Consider the following 17909-nt stretch of genomic DNA (forward strand, 5'->3'; position numbering starts at 1 on the left):
CTTCATAATCTGTTAATTTACCCACCCAGCATTATATTTTGTTGTCCCCTGACATGTACCTTTTATTTAAATCAGGCAGATCTGTCCTCTGAGTGTATATAAGCTCGGTTGCATTCCTGTTTACTGACTTTGGTTTGCAGTTTCTTCTGTTCAGCCTAACCTTTGGGGTCCAACTAAGGCTTCCCTGATACATATAATTAGCAAAAAACTCTGCTGTTCTTATTGAGTGTATTACTTACTATCTAAACCATACATCTTTGCTACCTCATTGTTACCTTTAACAATTATATACTGTTTCTCAGTGTTCTCTCATTGTTTCAACCTGTATAAATTAACTGGAATTTAAATCTCTTAACAGGAGAAACAAGATCCCTGATGTATCTAGAACAATTCTTGAGTACATTTAAGGCACTCTTTAAATGCTACTTATTCCAAAAAATATATCCTTGTGGCAGAGTTCACTGGTGATGATGATGGATGGTCCAAATGGTTAAGAGTTGTTCTGAAAATGAATCTGTATCTCTTTATTTTTTATCAAGAATGTGCTTGATGATGACTTTAATGTTCCTTTCTTCCCTGCCCTTGTTTTGGTGATAGGCTGTTGATGATGTGAAGAAAGGTTACATCAAGGCAGAGGAAAAGTCCTACCAATTACAGAAGCTGTATGAACAAAGGAAAATGGTCATGGTAGGTTTATGTCTCCATAATCTCTTTATAAAATCCCCCTTCTTATCTCTTAAACCTGTTGTTCCAGTCATTTTTGAAAGATGTTACAACTGGTCAGTGGCTTAATTAATTAAAAATAAAAAATAAAAAAAAAAGGAGGGGGGATATAGACCTTCATGTAATCGCCCCCTATGTTCCTCCATTTAGCATATAAGAGGATATTTTGCTATATATAGATATAGAACTTTATTATTGACAATAACCAAACAGCATTATTTTTTGATTAAAAGAGTTCTAAAACAGGGGATCCCTGGGTGCGCTCAGCGGTTTCGCGCCTGCCTTTTATCCAGTCCCGCGTTGGGCTCCTGGCATGGGGCCTGCTTCTCCCTCTGCCTGTGTCTCTGCCTCTCTCTCTCTCTCTCTCTCTCTCTGTGTGTCTATCATAAATAAATAAAAATCTTTAAGAAAGAAAAAGGTTCTAAAACAAAGAAGTGCAAAACATTTAATATCAATTCTCTTAAGAGTTGATTTTTTTTTTGTTTGACTTTTTTAAGATTTTATTTATTTACTTGACACACAGAGCACAAGCAAAGGGAGTAGCTGGTGGAGGGAGAGAGAGAAGCAAGCTCCCTGCTGAGCAGAGAGCCCAACTTGGGACTAGATCCCAGAACCCTGAGATCATGACCAGAGCTCAAAGCAGATGCTTAACCAACTGAGCCACCCAGGAGCCCCTAAGAGTTGAGATTTAGATTTTTAACATTAGAAATTCTTTTATTTTGGCTCAGATCATGGTTTCAGGATCATGAGATAGATCCCTACATAGGGCTCCATGCTCATTGGAGAAACAGCTTGAGATTCTCTCTCCCTCTCTCCTCTGCTTCCCCGACCCCCTGACCCCCTGCATGCATGTGCGTGCTTATGCGCTTGCTCTCTCTCTCTCTGTCTCTCTCTCTCTCAGATCTTTGGGGAAAAAGTTATTTGTGGTTTAGCAATTGCAAAATTATGTGTCTTTACAACTTCCTTCTCTGCAGTTGCTTAAAACATGTATACTCAATGGTGTTTTTTGGTTAGTGTGATATCTTAGAGCTGTTCTGTTTGATTTGATAGCTGCTGGCCTTATGTGGCTATTTAAATTTAATTTTAAATTCATTTAAATTAAATAAAATTTAAAATTCAATTCCTCAGGTGCACTAGCCTCATTTCAAGTGTTGAGTAGCCACATATTGCTAGTACCTACCATGTTGGACAGCTCAGATACAGAATATTTTCATCATCATAGAAAGTTCTATTGGAGAGGGCAGTCGATAATAGTCCTTAAATGTTTTTGTTTTTTTTTTCCTTCCTTAAATGTTTTAAAATGAGTATTCAGTTGCACTTGCCATAAATACAAGGATGGAAATTGTCAAAAGTAAAATTTGTAAAGAACAGTTATGTAGGAATGCCTGGGTTGCTCAGTGGTTGATCTGCCTTTGGCTCAGGTCGTGATCCCGGAGTCCAGAGACTGAGTCCCACATCAGGCTCCCTCTGCCTATGTCTCTGCCTCTTGTTCTGTGTCTCTCATGAATAAATAAAATCCTTAAGAAAAACACAAACTTTCACTCATAGCATTTTAAAATTTCTTTCTTGACAAATTCACATATAGTGGAAAGTTTTCCAGTTACAGTTTTTCATGATTTCACACAAGGCAGCTACTAATAGGTCACTTGAATTTCTTTTGTACCCTCTGTGTGAGCACTTTTTTTTTTTTTTGAGGAAATATTCTCTTTCTAAATTAATTGGCTTGGAATAAGAATGCAAATAAGTCAGTCATTGAACTCAGCCCATAATCTTATGTCTAGCTGGGATAGTTATTTTATCACTTATATGACAACAAGTAATAAATCTGTTTGTCTTAGAAAACTGCCAGAGATCATGGAACCATTTACCAATGTTCATACCAATAGGCTAAAGTAGACAACACAAAAATCTTTTAAACAGAATTAATTCTTGGCAGAATTTTGGTAAAGAGAATTTTACTGTGTGAGAAATAGGATTTTAAAACCCATTTTGGGATGGCTCAGTCAATTGAGCATCTGATTTCCACTCAGGTCATAATCTCAGGATCCTGGGGTTGAGCCCCTGTGTCAGGTCCCATGCTTAGGGGGGAGTCTGCTTTTCCCTGTCCCTCTGAACTACCCCCCCATCTTTCAAATAAATAAAATCTTTATTTAAAAAAAAATTGATTTCCACCTGTTCTTTAAGATCATGGCATTGTCTTCTGTATATTAACACATGATTCTGACCAGCACATCTACATCTTTTTGGTGAAAAGGACCAAATGCTAAAGGACCATCAGCCTCTGAAATACTTTGCCTTTGCCAAAGGCAACAAATATTTCATAAGGGCATTTGATAACAGCAGTATGGAATAGAAATTGTTTTTTTGCACATGTGGTACTCTAGACACACTATCTTTCATATATGCATTCAACAACGAATATTTGTTGAATACTAAGTGTGTGCTAGGCACAGTGGAAAATGTTTAAAAAATATAAATAGGTTTGAGTTCTATGGCAAAATATAGAAGATCTGAATTTAACAAGTATGGTAATCTACTAGAAAATTACTTTTAAGCTCAAATTTATATCCTGTAATCACTCAACTGAGAACTTAAGTACAAGAGCGCTTGGGTGGTACAGTTGGTTGAGCATCCAGCTCTTGGTTTCAGCTCAGGTCGTGGTCTCAGAGTCTGTATCTAAAGGTCATGAGCTCTGAATGGGTGCCTCTGCTTAAGCTCTCACTCCCTCTCCCTCTGCCCCTTCCTTCACCAAGCTCATGCATGTGCGCTTCCTCTCTCTCTCAAAAATAAAAAAATGAATTAAAAAAAAAAAAAAAACTTGTGTACAATTGATGTATCCCCCTTAGATCATTGGAATTGAGTATAAGATATGCTTAAACATTTATGGAATTCTGTTGTCTTGAAAACCTAGTGACAAGTGTGTACTAGCCCTATAATATTGCAATTAGATTTTAAATAAAATCCTACCAAAGTTTGAAAAGCTTGAATTTCATTCAAGTATAATTTCATGTATTCAAGTATTAGTGTTCAAAGACATTAGCCTACGCAGTGGTCATGTTCAGTACATTGAAACTTCCCATACAGATGGACCCTTCTGAGCCCATGCATCTTGATACTATATTATCTGTGGCAACTTAATATGGTTGATAGGCCTAAGATCAGGCCAAATCACTACTATTAGTTGCCAAATCACCGTGAGACCTTCAATTCAGTCCACTTCTCAGTTTTAAGTTTTTTTTTTCTATAAAATGGGAATGTTCAGATTGCCAGCAATATATCAAGTAGACTCTTGACAAAATACTCCAAAATTCTGAAACATTCTGTAAGTTCCCTGTTTTCCAAATATAGAGGACAGCTTATATCTTTATACTTTGAGCGTATCTAGGAATATAGAGATTTACTGAAAGCTGAGAAATACTACGTGAAAACCTTACATTTCCCATACGAGACTTTACCTCTGTCATCTGACCAAGGCCACAGGTGAAACCTGTTTTCCACAACAGTGGAAACCTTAAGTTTCCATTCAGGTTATTTTTTGAACTTAACACCGTTAGAAAGTCCCTTGAAGGTCCTTTGCTTTCAGGGACTACATTCTTGAATATAGAGGGATAAATCAGGATTTTGATTCAAAGGCAAGAGAGAGGGGCACATACTGTGTGCCTGATACTGTTTTAGGCACAATATGTACATTCTCATTTCCTCCTTAGAACAACCATGCATGGCAGTATGTTTTTCCCTCTAGCAGGGAAACGAAATTGGCAGCAGTGTCCTTCATTTCCAGATGGCAGAGGGGAAGCCCCCAGGCAGAGTAACTTACACAAGGTCACAGAGATAGAGTTCAGGGTATGCATAGCTTCATGCCTCATCTGATGTCTTTTCCTAATCCCTCCCTTTGTCTACAGGTTTCTCGTTTTGAGAAATAAAATAAAGCTCCCTATTAGGAATATGGCAGAAATATTTTTTAAACAGTATTGGTGCATTTCAGAGAGGAGAACTCTCAGCAAATGTGTCATATGTGAGGTTGTTTTGGTAAAGGACTCAAGCAGAACCAATTCCAAGGCTATGTGATGACACCTCCCAGCATTTGCAGAGATCCTAAGCACCTTTGAGCAGAATTTGCTGCTTACTGAGGATGCAAAAACTTTCCCATGACTGTTAGGGGAATGCCTTGGATTGAGCACTGGAGGGCTGCTTGCAGGACACTCTTCTTTTTCTCTTTAATACTTTATTGTAGAAAATTTCAAATATGTAAAGAAGTTGGAATAATAGTACATTTAGCCCCTATGTACTCATTACCTAGTTTCAGCAACCTTCCACTTTTCTGCCATTCATGTTTCATCTGTCTCACATGCATGCTTTTTTTCCCTTGGAGTTTTGAAGAGTAATTTCCATACACATCACTTCACAGGGCATTCCTGAGAGAGAAAATAGTTGAGCCCTCTGGCTAAGGATAATGGAGCCTTTAAAATTATTTTTTTAAAGCTATCATTTATTGAATACCTAATTATGTACTAAGTATTATGCTAAATACTGGTCACAAATAACTGTGATATAGGTTTTATTATTTCCCTTTTCACAGGAGAGGAAGCCAAGGCTCCTGGGATTTGGTAATTTGCTGAAGCGCAAGTACCTTGCCCAAGGTTACATAGTTAGGAAGTGATGCAGCAAGGATTCAAGCCCAGGGTAGTCTGAGCCCAGGCCCTTGACCACTCTTTATCCTGCCACCTATCTCAATTTTTGTTTCTGCTTATAACCCCAGAAGAGTTCGGTTCCATGGCATGCCTGTTCTATATACCAAAATTTAGGGGCCAGAGATATCTTTTTGCTCATAATGCTAATGGCAGGGCCAAGCAGTATCTACTTTTAACCCTAGTACAGGAAGGATGATGAGATATGGGGTTGGAGTTGGGGTGATGGAAGGAGAAATGAGAAAAGAAATGATGCAAATCAGGTATTGTGGCACTTTTGAATCGACTCTGTTGCTATGTTCTTGCTATCATTTTATTTTCCCCTTCAAAGATGCCATTATTTTATTTTACTTAAACAGAAATAAATACAAAATAGGGAAGGGAGCATGTGGTGTGATTTTTTCCCCCCATGGGCCTTTAAGTCTTTCCAGATAGGGACGCCAGGGTGTCTCAGTGGTTGAGTGGCTACGTTTGGCTCAGGGCATGATCTTGGGGTCCTGGGATCAAGTTCCACATCAGGCTCCTCACATGGAGCCTGTTTCTCCCTTTGCCTATGTCTCTGTCTCTCTCTCTCTGTGTCTCTCATGAGTAAATAAATAAAATCTTTTTTTAAAAGTCCAGATAGGGGATCCCTGGGTGGTGCAGCGGTTTAGCACCTGCCTTTGGCCCAGGGCGCGATCCTGGAGACCCAGGATCGAATCCCACGTCAGGCTCCCAGGATCGAATCCCACATCGGGCTCCCGGTGCATGGAGCCTGCTTCTCCCTCCTCCTGTGTCTCTGCCTCTCTCTCATCTCTCTCTGTGTGACTATCATAAATAAAAAAATAAAAATAAAAAAAATAAAAGTCCAGATAGGGCAGCCTGGGTGGTGCAGTGGTTTAGCGCCGCCTTCAGCCCGGGGCCTGATCCTGGAGACCCAGGATCAAGTCCCACGTTGGGCTCCCTGCATGGAGCCTGCTTCTCCCTCTGCCTGTGTCTCTGCCTCTCTCTCTCTCTCTCTCTCTCTCTCTCTCTGTGTCTCTCATGAATAAATAAAATCTTAAAAAAAAAAAAAAGTCCAGATAATCTCCAGGGCAGTAGCAGTGGTCTTGGGTACCATTCATTGGTACCAGAGCTACAAGTTGTCCAGGGTCCTTTTTTGTGCCTCAGTCCCTTTGTCTCTTCTCTCCTAGGCAGGTGACTCTCTGGTGTGTTCCAGTCTCCCTTCCATCTAGTGCAAATCACCTAGTGTGCTGTGCCTCTGTCTTCTCTCCAGCACTTCCCACATGTCCCCGAGTGCTCTGTTCTCCTGTGTGCTGGGCAGCTGCGGGTGTGGGGACTCAAGGCTCTTTGCTTATTTCATAGTCAGTGCCTGAGAGGAAACCGGGTCAAGAGTCCATGCGTCTTTTTTAATATATATATATATATATATATATATATATATATTTTTTTTTTTTTTTTTTTTTTTAGTGGCCAAGAAGTTAAACCCGGCTTCTAATCCTGATTGCACCATTTATTATTACCTGTGACCTTAAGCAAGTCTCTTGTGACTCTGGGTCTAGCTTTAACAGTTTTTTTCAACTTAAACATGTTATGAGTAGGAGATTTGGGGTAACCTATGCCTTGTCACAGAGATCCTTATAACTTTTGATTTGGGAGGAGACATGAGTTCCCTTTCCTTAATCATGCAGATTGGTTTGATTCCCATCTGGGAAGCAAGTGAAAGAAGAGACAGACCTTCAGGCCTTGTGAGTTCCTCTAGACAGAGCACCTCTTCTGGCTTCGTTTGTGTACTTTTTGAGGTAGAGAAAAGAGGTGGGGTTGGAAGTCTGAAGATAGAAGCTGGAAGTGGAACAAAGGATCAGCTCAGAGTCCTGGTTCTTCTTAGGGCTGAGACCAGAGCATGGTCTTCAGGTTACTGGGTGGGAGGATTCTCTTTTTTCTTTCTCTGTTGCCATACCAGGAGCCCTTCATGGTGGTTTAATACCACAGTAACCTGTTTCACCTTTTTTTTTTTTTTTAGTACCTCAACATGCTAAGAACTTGTGAGGGCTACAATGAAATAATCTTCCCCCACTGTGCCTGCGACTCCAGGAGGAAGGGGCACGTCATCACAGCCATCAGCATCACGCACTTTAAACTGCATGCCTGCACTGAAGAAGGACAGCTGGAGGTGACAGTTCAGCATGGGGCTGGGACCGGGAGCACTAGGGACACTCTTGCTCACTTACTTGCTGAGATTTTTGTTTCTATTGCGAGGGGAGATTAAATCAAAGCTATTTTGATGGGGTAGGTAAAACCATACTGTATCCACACTAATTCTTACCTTTCTGGCTACTCACACTGACTCTTACTCTTCAAAGTCTTTTCTTTGGAATGATGCAGACAAGTCACTCATTTCTCTTCTGCTGTCTGGTTCAGAACCATCCTAGCTAAGCTCCCCAGCATTCTCAGACTTACACTCTTGTTCTTCATTTGTTTAGAACCAGGTAATAGCATTTGAATGGGATGAGATGCAGCGATGGGATACAGATGAAGAAGGAATGGCCTTCTGCTTTGAATATGCACGAGGAGAGAAGAAGCCTCGATGGGTTAAAATCTTCACACCATACGTGAGTGGTAGACAGGGAAATACTCTTGGGGAAGGTAGATTGGGTTTGAAGTTCTCAGGCCTAATGCATAAATGAGAGCTGTAGAGATGGCAATTGTGTTTTGAACCCTAGAACCCCCAGGTATCTTCCTGCCTTTCCTGGAGGACCGATTTGACTCACAACTACCACTAGAAGGAGCCAGAGAATAGTAGATGAACCAGGCTTGTTTTGGTTGGTTGGTTGGTTTTTGGTTTTTTGGGTTTTTTTTTTTTTTTTTTTTTTGTGGTGCTTGTCAGGGTTTTTCTCTAGGCTGAGCAAGTTTGGAAGGTGGGGTTACTGTGGGCAAGAGTTCAAAGGCATGGCCCTGTGGTGCCTGGTCTTGAGAAGTCAGTGTTGCTATGCTGTTTTTGTTTTTGTTTTTCAGTTTAATTATATGCATGAATGCTTCGAGAGGGTGTTCTGTGAACTCAAGTGGAGAAAAGAGGTAATTGTAAACAATCTTGAATTGACTTTTCATCTTTTTGTTTAAAATAATAGGCCTATGGCCAAATACCTGGAACCTTCACCTCATCTCAGTCTTTTTAGGAATATTAGTTAGAGACTGTTTATTCTTCTAGAGAGATTATTCTTCTAGCCTTTGGATGCTGAATAGACTGTGCAAAAGAAGCCCTGCTTCTTCCCTAATCTGATGGGTAGCCATTGGCTGCAGGCTGTTCTATCTCCTGTGATTTCATGGACCCTCCTCTGCTGATTTTTTTTTGTGTTTTGTTTTGTTTTGTTTTTTAAATCAAATCACTGCCTTGTTGTTCCTGACCCAAAAGGGCAGCTGTCCTCAATGTTAGCTGTTCTGACTAGAACGGAGTCATGACAGAACCTGTCTGGGCTAATCAAGAATGCATACGCGTGGGAAAGTTTCTGCTCCTGTTTTACTGTTGCCCATATATGCCAGTGGCGGAGCAGAATTTGGAAGATTATGAATAATTGCTACTTATTCTCAAAGACAGTGTTTCTGAAGTTCAGAAGGTAAAGTCAGGATTATGAAAATTTATTTTTTTGGTATAGTAGGAACCACACTGGTCTCTGAGAATCAGATCAGGATTCTCTCTCAGCTTTTTTCTTCCCTGCAACATGGGGCAAATGAGCCTCCCTAGATCTATTTTCTTGTCTTTTCTCATTTATAAAATGGGAAAGCTGATCCAGATAATTAATATCTAAGCTCCTTTCTGGGTCTAAAAGGCTGTGTTTCTAGATGGGAACTTAGAGGAGAGGCCAATCAGATTGAGTAATCTAGCCATACATTTTTCTCTTTCTGTCTGAGGCTGGCCTCCAGGTGGGAGGAGATGCAGACACCTCAGGCTTCCCAGTAACTGTTCTCTGTTTTCCTTTCAGAACATTTTCCAGATGGCGAGGTCACAGCAGAGAGATGTGGCCACCTAGCCTTTCCTCACCCCCTTCTCTTCACCTTCATCCTCTCACCCCTTTCGTCTTCTATGTCAGACAGAGTAACCATTAACATAAAAGAAGAGAAAAAAGGAAAAAAGTCATTATGTTCAAAAGCCCTAAACTAAATACTATTAATAATCCCTCTGAATGTCATGTCTCTGGAATTGAGCTGGTAGAGAACAACAAATTGGTCAGCACCAGGACTCAGCTGAGTTAAGACAGGAAAATAAGCCCAACAACGCGCCAAAGGTATCTTTGTCCTTTCACCTGGGCCTCATACCAACAGACTCTCCTTGTACTATATTTTTAAAACTGGAACTATGAACTCCATCCATTTGCACTGTTCAGACATATATATGTATGTATGTAAAAATTATATATACACAAATTAGCTGCACGTATATACATATATATATTTCTTTTTAAATTTCATATTGATGGCAGTACCTTTTTTAGCTTGTGTTTTTACACACCTTTCACTAGAATTCATGACTTCTCTCTTGCTCTCTTTATTTTGAAACAAACTTTAAAAAGGAAAAAAAAAATATTTTACCAGGAAAATACCTCTCCTCATGAAGGACTCAAAAAGTTTACAACCTGCTTGGGTTTTTTCCCCCCTTTTTTGTATTGAGTGAAGATTCTGGCTCATGGGTTGCCATAGAGTCTGAGGAGCAAGGAGCATAGTTTCTTTATCTTCCAAGAGGCTGCTGAGGAGGAGAAAGAGGAGTGTCTCTCAAGGGCAGCAAGGCTTACAGATCTGCAGGGAGAGTCTAAAGACTTGGTGTGGTCCTTGATTCCAAGACAACTTTCCTGGTCCATCTCTCTCTCTCTCTTCCACTCATGGCTTTCTAGCCACATTCCACATCTCCTCACTTCTGAGGGCCCCACTCACTTCTGGGCCTCCACTGGCCTAGAATGGAAGGGAAGGCCAGCTCAGGAGGTGGATGCCACAGGAAGCTGAAACATTTTGTGGTTGTAATTTCCCATTTCCCTGCCATTTCTGAAGCTGGCTGAGTACTAGGGACCAGAGTTAAAGCCAATACCTTTAGGCACAAAGATTGGACTTAGGTAGTTTAGGCACAGAGATTGGACTTGGGTAGGGGAAAGGAAGGAAGAAATGCCCCAAGTACCTAAGCTCTTCCCTATCCATTCCTGACCAATAACCACCCATAACCATTACATTCTCAGTGATTTCCTTAAACAACCATGTTGCGGAGGGATCTGACAATATCCCTCAAGGCCTTGGGGAAACTTGGAATGAGTCAGTAGTCTGTGCCAACCAAACCGGTGCCCATCCAAGCCAGCTGAGGACCCAGGAAGGACCAGTAGGAATATGGTTGATGTGAATTGGATCTCAGCTTTGAATGAAAAGGAAACTGAAGGGAAGCCTTTTTGTCCCTCAAAGAGCTCCTCATCTCACCTTGCGGTTTGAGCTTTTGAGACCTGAGAGTTGCATTCTAGGACCCGAGGGCCGGGCTGACCAGGCGGGGCAGTACTCTCAGCCCCAGGCTCTGTAGATACTGCATTGTGAGCTGAAGTTGGGCTCTGATGCAACAGAAACACATCTGTGAGCCTTCTTTTCTCTTCTCTACCTTCTAAACAAAAACCTCCATTGGGTGGCAGCTTTTGTCTAACTGGGAGGCAACCATACTTGGTTTAACCACTCCATTGAGCAGTGGTAGGGTGGTTTGAAGTTTCTTTTTTGGTAATTTGTTTTTGCAGATTGTTGTGAGGCCACTTTTATTTCTCTCTCACTCTGTTATCCTGGCAGCTGCTTGCCCCAGGACAGTGTGGCATCGTACAGGACACTTGTCTGCCCTTTCCTTCTCCAAATCTAGGTAGAATCACAGAATGCAGAACGTAGGAATGCTGAATGTTTAAAGATACAGAGAACGATCCTTGATTTGAAAGTTTTGATACAGGATTAAGTTCTTTTGGCTTAAATAAATTTAATAATGAGTCAAAGAGCCCTAGAAAGAAGATATGCTGATTCTCACTCCAAGATGCTAAAAGAAGCTTTTGGCACCAGTTTTGTTTAGACTGTAAACATAGCAGCAGTTTGCCCCTATTCCCTCATAGTAGGAGAAGAATAAACAAATCTGGAGGCCATGCAGTATCCCAGTTACTGACCTCCTGTTGTGAGATGTGAGATGTGGGGGAATGCCGTTAGGATGGATGCCCTTGGGGTAGGTGGATGCTGCTCTGGTCCCTTCATGGCAGAGCATTCATTCACTTGGTGCTTTGGAGACTGGGCAAGAGCCCTGTAGGTATTGGCTTGTTGGCAGAATCTGTTTAGGAACAGCCCCTACTGTGGCTGTACCACTAGCAAAGCACCCATTTGCAGCAAGGAGGGGGAAGGAGGGAGCCCCTAGGACAGCGCCTTCTCTTCTTCTACCCACAGCAGGCCTCCTGGACCAGGGCAGAGGTCACTGTGGCTCCATAGGGTCAACATCTTTTTTTGCATGAAGCAGTGTTAGTGTGACACTCCTTTCCCACCTTGCTCTGTACTTCTTTCCCTAATCCCTGTTATCTTTCTTTGTCCTGGATTCTGTCCAGGGAGCCATCTGCCCAGTTTTCTTTTGCAGTTTGTCTCTGGTGAATAGAGGGGCTTCCATGCCCCTCTGCTTTGCCCTTGCAGAGCCAGCAGGATCTTCCTGATCTGTTGTCCTTCCCCTCTGCACCCAGTTTCTATCCTTTTTGGTAAAATCTCCAAGTTTTGTATAGATCAGGAGAAAATGCAGGCCCTGAGAAACCTGTCCCTGCAGAAAGGTTCCCTTGGGTCATTCTTTGGGCTCTCTGCTCTTTATATTTTTGTTCTACTCTTCCATTTTCTTGCCCTCCCCTAGCCCTTCGCCTAAGCTCAGCCCAGGTGTGTGCTCAGGGCAGCTCTTAGGCCTGGCCCATCTAGTTTCATTCTGTCATCACCCAGGCCGGTAGCTAGGTTATCCCCTCTTGTAGCTCCAAACCTAGTGCTTAGAGCAGCAGTATAGGGCATTGACAGGAGGGATACCTCTCTCTCAGAAGTTGCCAACCTATGGCCTGGCTCCTAGGAAGCAGTTTTCCTTGAGGGGAACTGCATCCTGGTTGACCTGGAGTCTTCAGACCTAGAAGGACTACTGTGCCCCCTTTTTCTCTTCATTGTGCTTTCTGGCTAGATCAGTTCAGCATAGAGACCATTTGGGCTGTTGGAGCCCAGTACATTGCTAGGTTTCCTTGTCAGGCTGATTGTGTCCCATTGGCTTCCTTTTGAAGGGAGGACAATGCAGTTGATACTCAGGAGAGAGGCAGTGGATTTGCTTCTTCAACTCCTGTCTTCCAGTTCCACCTCCTGCCTTCCTTTCCCCTAACCTGAGCATGTCATGCCAGGCCTCACTTCTACCAAGACAGCAGCTCACTCCTCAGCAATAACCTCAAGTGTGGGGAATGCTTAGGGTTATGGGAAAGGACAGGAGAAAGAGGGGAGTGCTGTGGGCTCGAGGCACTTGGCCAACTGCTAAATTGGACACCAGTTTTATATCATGCCCCCTTTTTAAGCCGGTGAGCTGGGCTTCAGTTTCCCCCAGGCCATGCATACTTTTAATTTATTTGAGAAACTCTTAATTGTATTTTCACTGCAGTATCTTGTATTTTTTATTTGTGATTTAAGAAATGTGAAGAGAAAATACACAGACACATAATGGCTAACAGTGTTTCTTTCATTCCTTGTTCTAGAGCTAACCACTCTAAAATTGTTTGGTAATGTCACTTAGTGTAATTAATTGTAACATATTCTTTTAAATAAATTGATTTATTGATGAAACTAGTCTATGCCTTCCTACACTACACATCCTTTGGGTTGCATGGGAAAACAGTGAAGAGGGACCTTTGAGATTGGAGTTAGAAACGTCAGTCTGAAAATGGGAAGGAACACCTGACTGCTTCTCCAGGTAGCTAGAGGGGCAGTTTTTTGAGGGCAGAAGAAGAACCTAGGAGGTCCCTCGCCTAAAGTTCAGTTTCCTGTGGCTCCTTTGAAAATGCCTTCTCCTCCTCCAGATGTCAGAGTTGATTGTGCCAGAGCCTCCAAATCCATGGTAAGACTCACAGGACTCCTCTTCCTCAGCCTGGCAGAGTCTTTGGGACAGATCTTAGTACTGACCCCCTTCCCCAGCAACATGATACTATTATTCAAGTACCTCAGGAGGCTGGTCTCCCGAATCTGAACCTTGTGAGTGGCGGCATTATAACAGGTATTCTGGGTGGTTCGTAGTCCTTCCTCTGCCCACACCCTGAGAATGAAGGTAGTCCTGAATGTACTTTTATTTTACAGAGAAATCTCAGGTGCTGTGGCCTAATGACCTACTCCAAAGAGTACCTGCTCCTCTCTATACATTAGCTCATGGGCTGAATCTGCTCTGGAAAGCTTAGCAGTTGTGTAAGGTCAGATATTTTTGTTATTTTTGTAAACATTTTTTATTTTTATAACCCCTGACCATACGTTTTTGCTCCTTGATTGAAGACTGTAAAAGCAAGAACTAGTTTGACATTTCTTTTGGCAGTTTAGGGAGAGAAATTTGTTCTGGGTCTCATTTACTCAGCCATCAGCATTAAATAATTGGAATCTGATAATGATGAAATAATTTTTTTTTCTTTAACAAGGAAAGAATCTGTAGAGAAATAGAAAGTGGAATCCCAGAGTTGGATTACAGAAGTTTAAATCAACAGACAGGGATCCCTGGGTGGCGCAGCGGTTTGGCGCCTGCCTTTGGCCCAGGGCGCGATCCTGGAGACCCGGGATCGAATCCCACATCAGGCTCCCGGTGCATGGAGCCTGCTTCTCCCTCGGCCTGTGTCTCTGCCTCTCTCTCTCTCTCTCTCTCTCTCTGTGACTATCATAAATAAATAAAAAAAATAAAAAAAAAATTTAAGTCAACAGACATTTACTTATTGGCTATCTGCCACGCGTAGGGCCTCATGTTCCATAGCACAGCAGATACAAAGGCGAAGTAAGAGCCATTGTTCCAGCTTTCAGCCCAGCAGAGAAATGAGAGATTTATGGAATGACACAATATGCAGCAGTGGAGGGTTGAAGTGCCATAAGACTAGGAAAAAGAGAGGGAAAAAAAGACCTATGGATGAAAGAAACTAAGGAAATCTTCATGAAGGTGGCATTTAAGCAGAATTCCAACAAAAAGGTTTTCTGCAAACTTTGTTGAGCTGTTAGGTGCCTAACACTTGTAATTGGGAATGAAGAGCCGTGGTGGGGAGGGGAAGGATCAGACATGTCCAGATGAACAATAAATAGTCCTATTTGTTTTGTTTTTTTTTTTAAAGGATTTTCTTTTTAATTTTTATTTATTTATTTATTTATTTATTTATTTATTTATTTATTTATGATAGTCACACACACAGAGAGAGAGGCAGAGACACAGGCAGAGGGAGAAGCAAGCTCCATGCACCGGAAGCCCGACGTGGGATTCGATCCTGGGTGTCCAGGATCGCGCCCTGGGCCAAAAGCAGGCGCCAAACCGCTGCGCCACCCAGGGATCCCGAATAGTCCTATTTGATTAGACCTTAGGGATGTGTAGGAATAATAAGATGGAAGATGAGGCTTTGAAGAGCCTTGAATGCTAGAGTGAAGTGTTCTACATTTTTTAAAAACAGCATTGTTTTTTTTAATCAGCTGCACTTTAGAAACATTAGTGCTTCAGAATACATACAAAGGATCAATTAGGACACTGCTATGATCAGTTGATAAGTGGAGGCAGTAATAATTGAAAGGAGGGACATTGGATGTGAGAAAAAAATTGTGGAAGTAAAACCTTTTGTGATTTAATAACATTGAATGAATGTGTCAGGAGCAAAACACTCCCAAGTTTTCATGTCTAGATGGCTAAAAAATAGAAGTATTTAAGAGTTGGAAATAGGGAGAAAATATTTTAGCTTTGTACCTATTATGATTTAGGCATGGGTGAGAAATCTATATAGATCTAGAAATACAGATATATAGGTATATAGATATATAGATATAGATATATCTATCCAGAAGTTACTTTTCAGTTCTTCGCTGAGGGCCTTCTAATGTTCTGGGCACTGTTGAGGGTGATGCAGATACAGTTGTAAACAAGGTGGAGGATGGACTCAGTATCCATCTGTGAACGGATCTATAGAAGACTCCCATGTAGAAAACAGGTTGTAGGAGGGCAGGAGGAAACAACAGAAACATGAGGATACCACAGGGCTCTGGGGTGACTTTGGACTCTGTGGCCATGGAGATGGAGAGACAGATGTGCGAAGGTCAACAATATATTTGAGAGAGAGGACAAATAGAGCTTTGCAGCTGGGTTGGCTAGGAGGTGTGAGAGGGTAAGCAGTAGTGCTGGATACCTCTGAGGAATACTGAGGGAGAAAGACACTACTCTGACTGAGTTCAGGACAGAAGTTCAGTTAGAAACTGCACTGGTGGGAGTCCTCATCAGTGGATGAGAGGATGCAGTGTATTGGGAGGGAGACCCCATCCATGGAGGGCAAGAGGAAGCTGCCTCATTACTCAGGGAAGAAGAAGGCCCAGAGGACGGGAATCTTGAAAGGACCAGATGCTTGGCTCAGGGTGACTCAAGTTGTCAGACTTGGAGAAGAGGGAGTCTTGGCCACAAGTGGAAACGCCTACAGTCGCAATACTAGAAGCCAAGGCTGCGAAGGCTTTGACATTTTAGCAGGAGAGTGAGAAGACAAAGGAAACCCTCCAAGTTGGGCTGGTCCTGCAGGGTCTCTGCCTGAGGAAATGGAAACACCTTGCCTGACGTTTGTGCATTTCTCAGCTCTCAAAATCTGGCCAGGGCATGGGGCTGCATTGGAGGAATTATCCAGAGCTTTTCCTGGCCACACTCTCATCCCTGGAGCCCCCCTGACTCAGGAGGATATTTTTTTAAATGTCTCTTTTCGTTTCTATAAATTGGAAGGCTTCTCCCAATCTCTGCTATGAATCTGTCAGCTCCACTCTTCTTGCCTTAAATTCTTTTCCATTTCCCTTCTCTTTTTTTTGCTGCCATTGAGCATTTTAAAAGTAGCTTAGTTTCATGCTGCTTGGTCTGACTTAGGGGATCCTATTGTCCTCATTTCTTATTTCTACTGCTGCCCCATTTCATTACTGCTCAGAAGAGATGGTAGTGAGCTTTGAGGGCTAACAGAACTACCCTACTTTATACCCTTCCTACTCTTTTTGAAGCTAATATGATGCCTGAGAAATTTGTTTATTCAGAATACAAGTTCGAAGTTTCCATTTCTGTCTCCAGGTGCCCTACGTTTTGCCATTAAAGTACCTGGAGATGAAAAAAAAAAAAAAATAAATAAATAAATAAATAAAGTACCTGGAGATGATGGGCACTGGATGACGTATGGAATTATTGAACTACTATATTGTATACCAGAAACTATATAACACTGTTAATATACTGGAATTAAAATAATTTTTAAAAAGGACCTGGAGAATCCCTGCCCCCAAAATGTTTTCTTTTCCCAAAAAAACCCCTCTGTGTCTCCATCTTCATCATTCAACTTCACTTTTCTCTCCTGCTTCTCTGGAGAAAATCTGGCTAAAGTGTGTTGCAGGGAGGGGTGCAGCAGTGAGCAGTGAGACAATAAGTAGTTTCCAGTGTTTGGGGAGAGCTGCCTGAGAGCAGGGAGGATGCCAGGAGGAAGAGACTTCTGAGTCCTTTTGCCTCCCAACTCCCACATCCTTGGAGAACCCATCAGTCAGTATGCCATTCTGGGAGATGCTCTTCAGTCTAATATTCACCTTCTATCTTTCTGTCCTGACCCAGAAACTGCAGTGAGGCCATGGCAAGACAGTTCAAGGGAAAATTCTAGTGTTGATACCAACTCCTGCTATCCTTGCAAACATTTTTGCCTGTCTGTGACCACACACACACACACACACACACACACACACACACACACACATCTGTATTTGAGATTTCAGATTCTCCTAGCCGGATTTTCTTCCTTCTGAGTAAGGCCCCATCCCTAATCTCTGCCAATCTAAGAGACTTTTTTTCCTGAAACAATGTCCACAGATATGTTTCTACTGCACTTCACATGTTGCTTCTCTTTTTACTACTCTCAGTTTGGGGCAGTTTAAGAGGTCAAGGTACAGGTCTGAGGTGCGGGTGAGCAGTGAGGATTTACACAGCTTTGTGCTCTGGTGGAACAGCTCTGGCCTAAGGCTGGCCGGGCTGGAAGGTAAGCAGGTGGGGGGGGTGCATAATAAGGGTGGGGGTAGCAGATTGTTGCAAAAAGCAAATGGCCCAGGTGAAGAATTTAAGAACCAAACCGGAGGGACCTTAGGGTTTATGCAATCCACTTTCCACTTGGTGGGACTCACTGCCACAGCCTGCTTGATACTTGTTGGGATCTTTGCCTTGGGTCAAAAAAACAGGTTGTTGACAACACCTGCTTGACAAGACCATCATGGGCTCTGGAGTCTAACGTACTGGGCCTCCTTCCTGCC

General features: G+C 42.2%; 1 protein-coding gene across 2 annotated transcripts in view; it reads left to right on the plus strand.

The window, feature by feature from the left end:
- Positions 1 to 13223, plus strand: part of SNX27 (sorting nexin 27) — a 73850-nt gene extending 60627 nt beyond the window's left edge. Inside the window, exons 8-13 of one of the 2 annotated variants that reach the window (XM_025452992.3) lie at positions 598 to 687; positions 7082 to 7138; positions 7414 to 7563; positions 7874 to 8002; positions 8406 to 8465; positions 9371 to 13223. In XM_025452992.3, the coding sequence (XP_025308777.1) occupies positions 598 to 687; positions 7082 to 7138; positions 7414 to 7563; positions 7874 to 8002; positions 8406 to 8465; positions 9371 to 9418 (534 nt within the window). In that variant the 3' untranslated portion in view covers positions 9419 to 13223. The remainder of the gene's footprint in view (positions 1 to 597; positions 688 to 7081; positions 7139 to 7413; positions 7564 to 7873; positions 8003 to 8405; positions 8466 to 9370) is intronic. The other variant, XM_025452993.3, reaches the window with a different exon arrangement.
- Positions 13224 to 17909: the final 4686 nt, after the last annotated feature.

Source organism: Canis lupus, chromosome 17 (genome assembly GCF_003254725.2).
Source record: "Canis lupus dingo isolate Sandy chromosome 17, ASM325472v2, whole genome shotgun sequence".
NCBI lineage: Eukaryota > Metazoa > Chordata > Mammalia > Carnivora > Canidae > Canis > Canis lupus.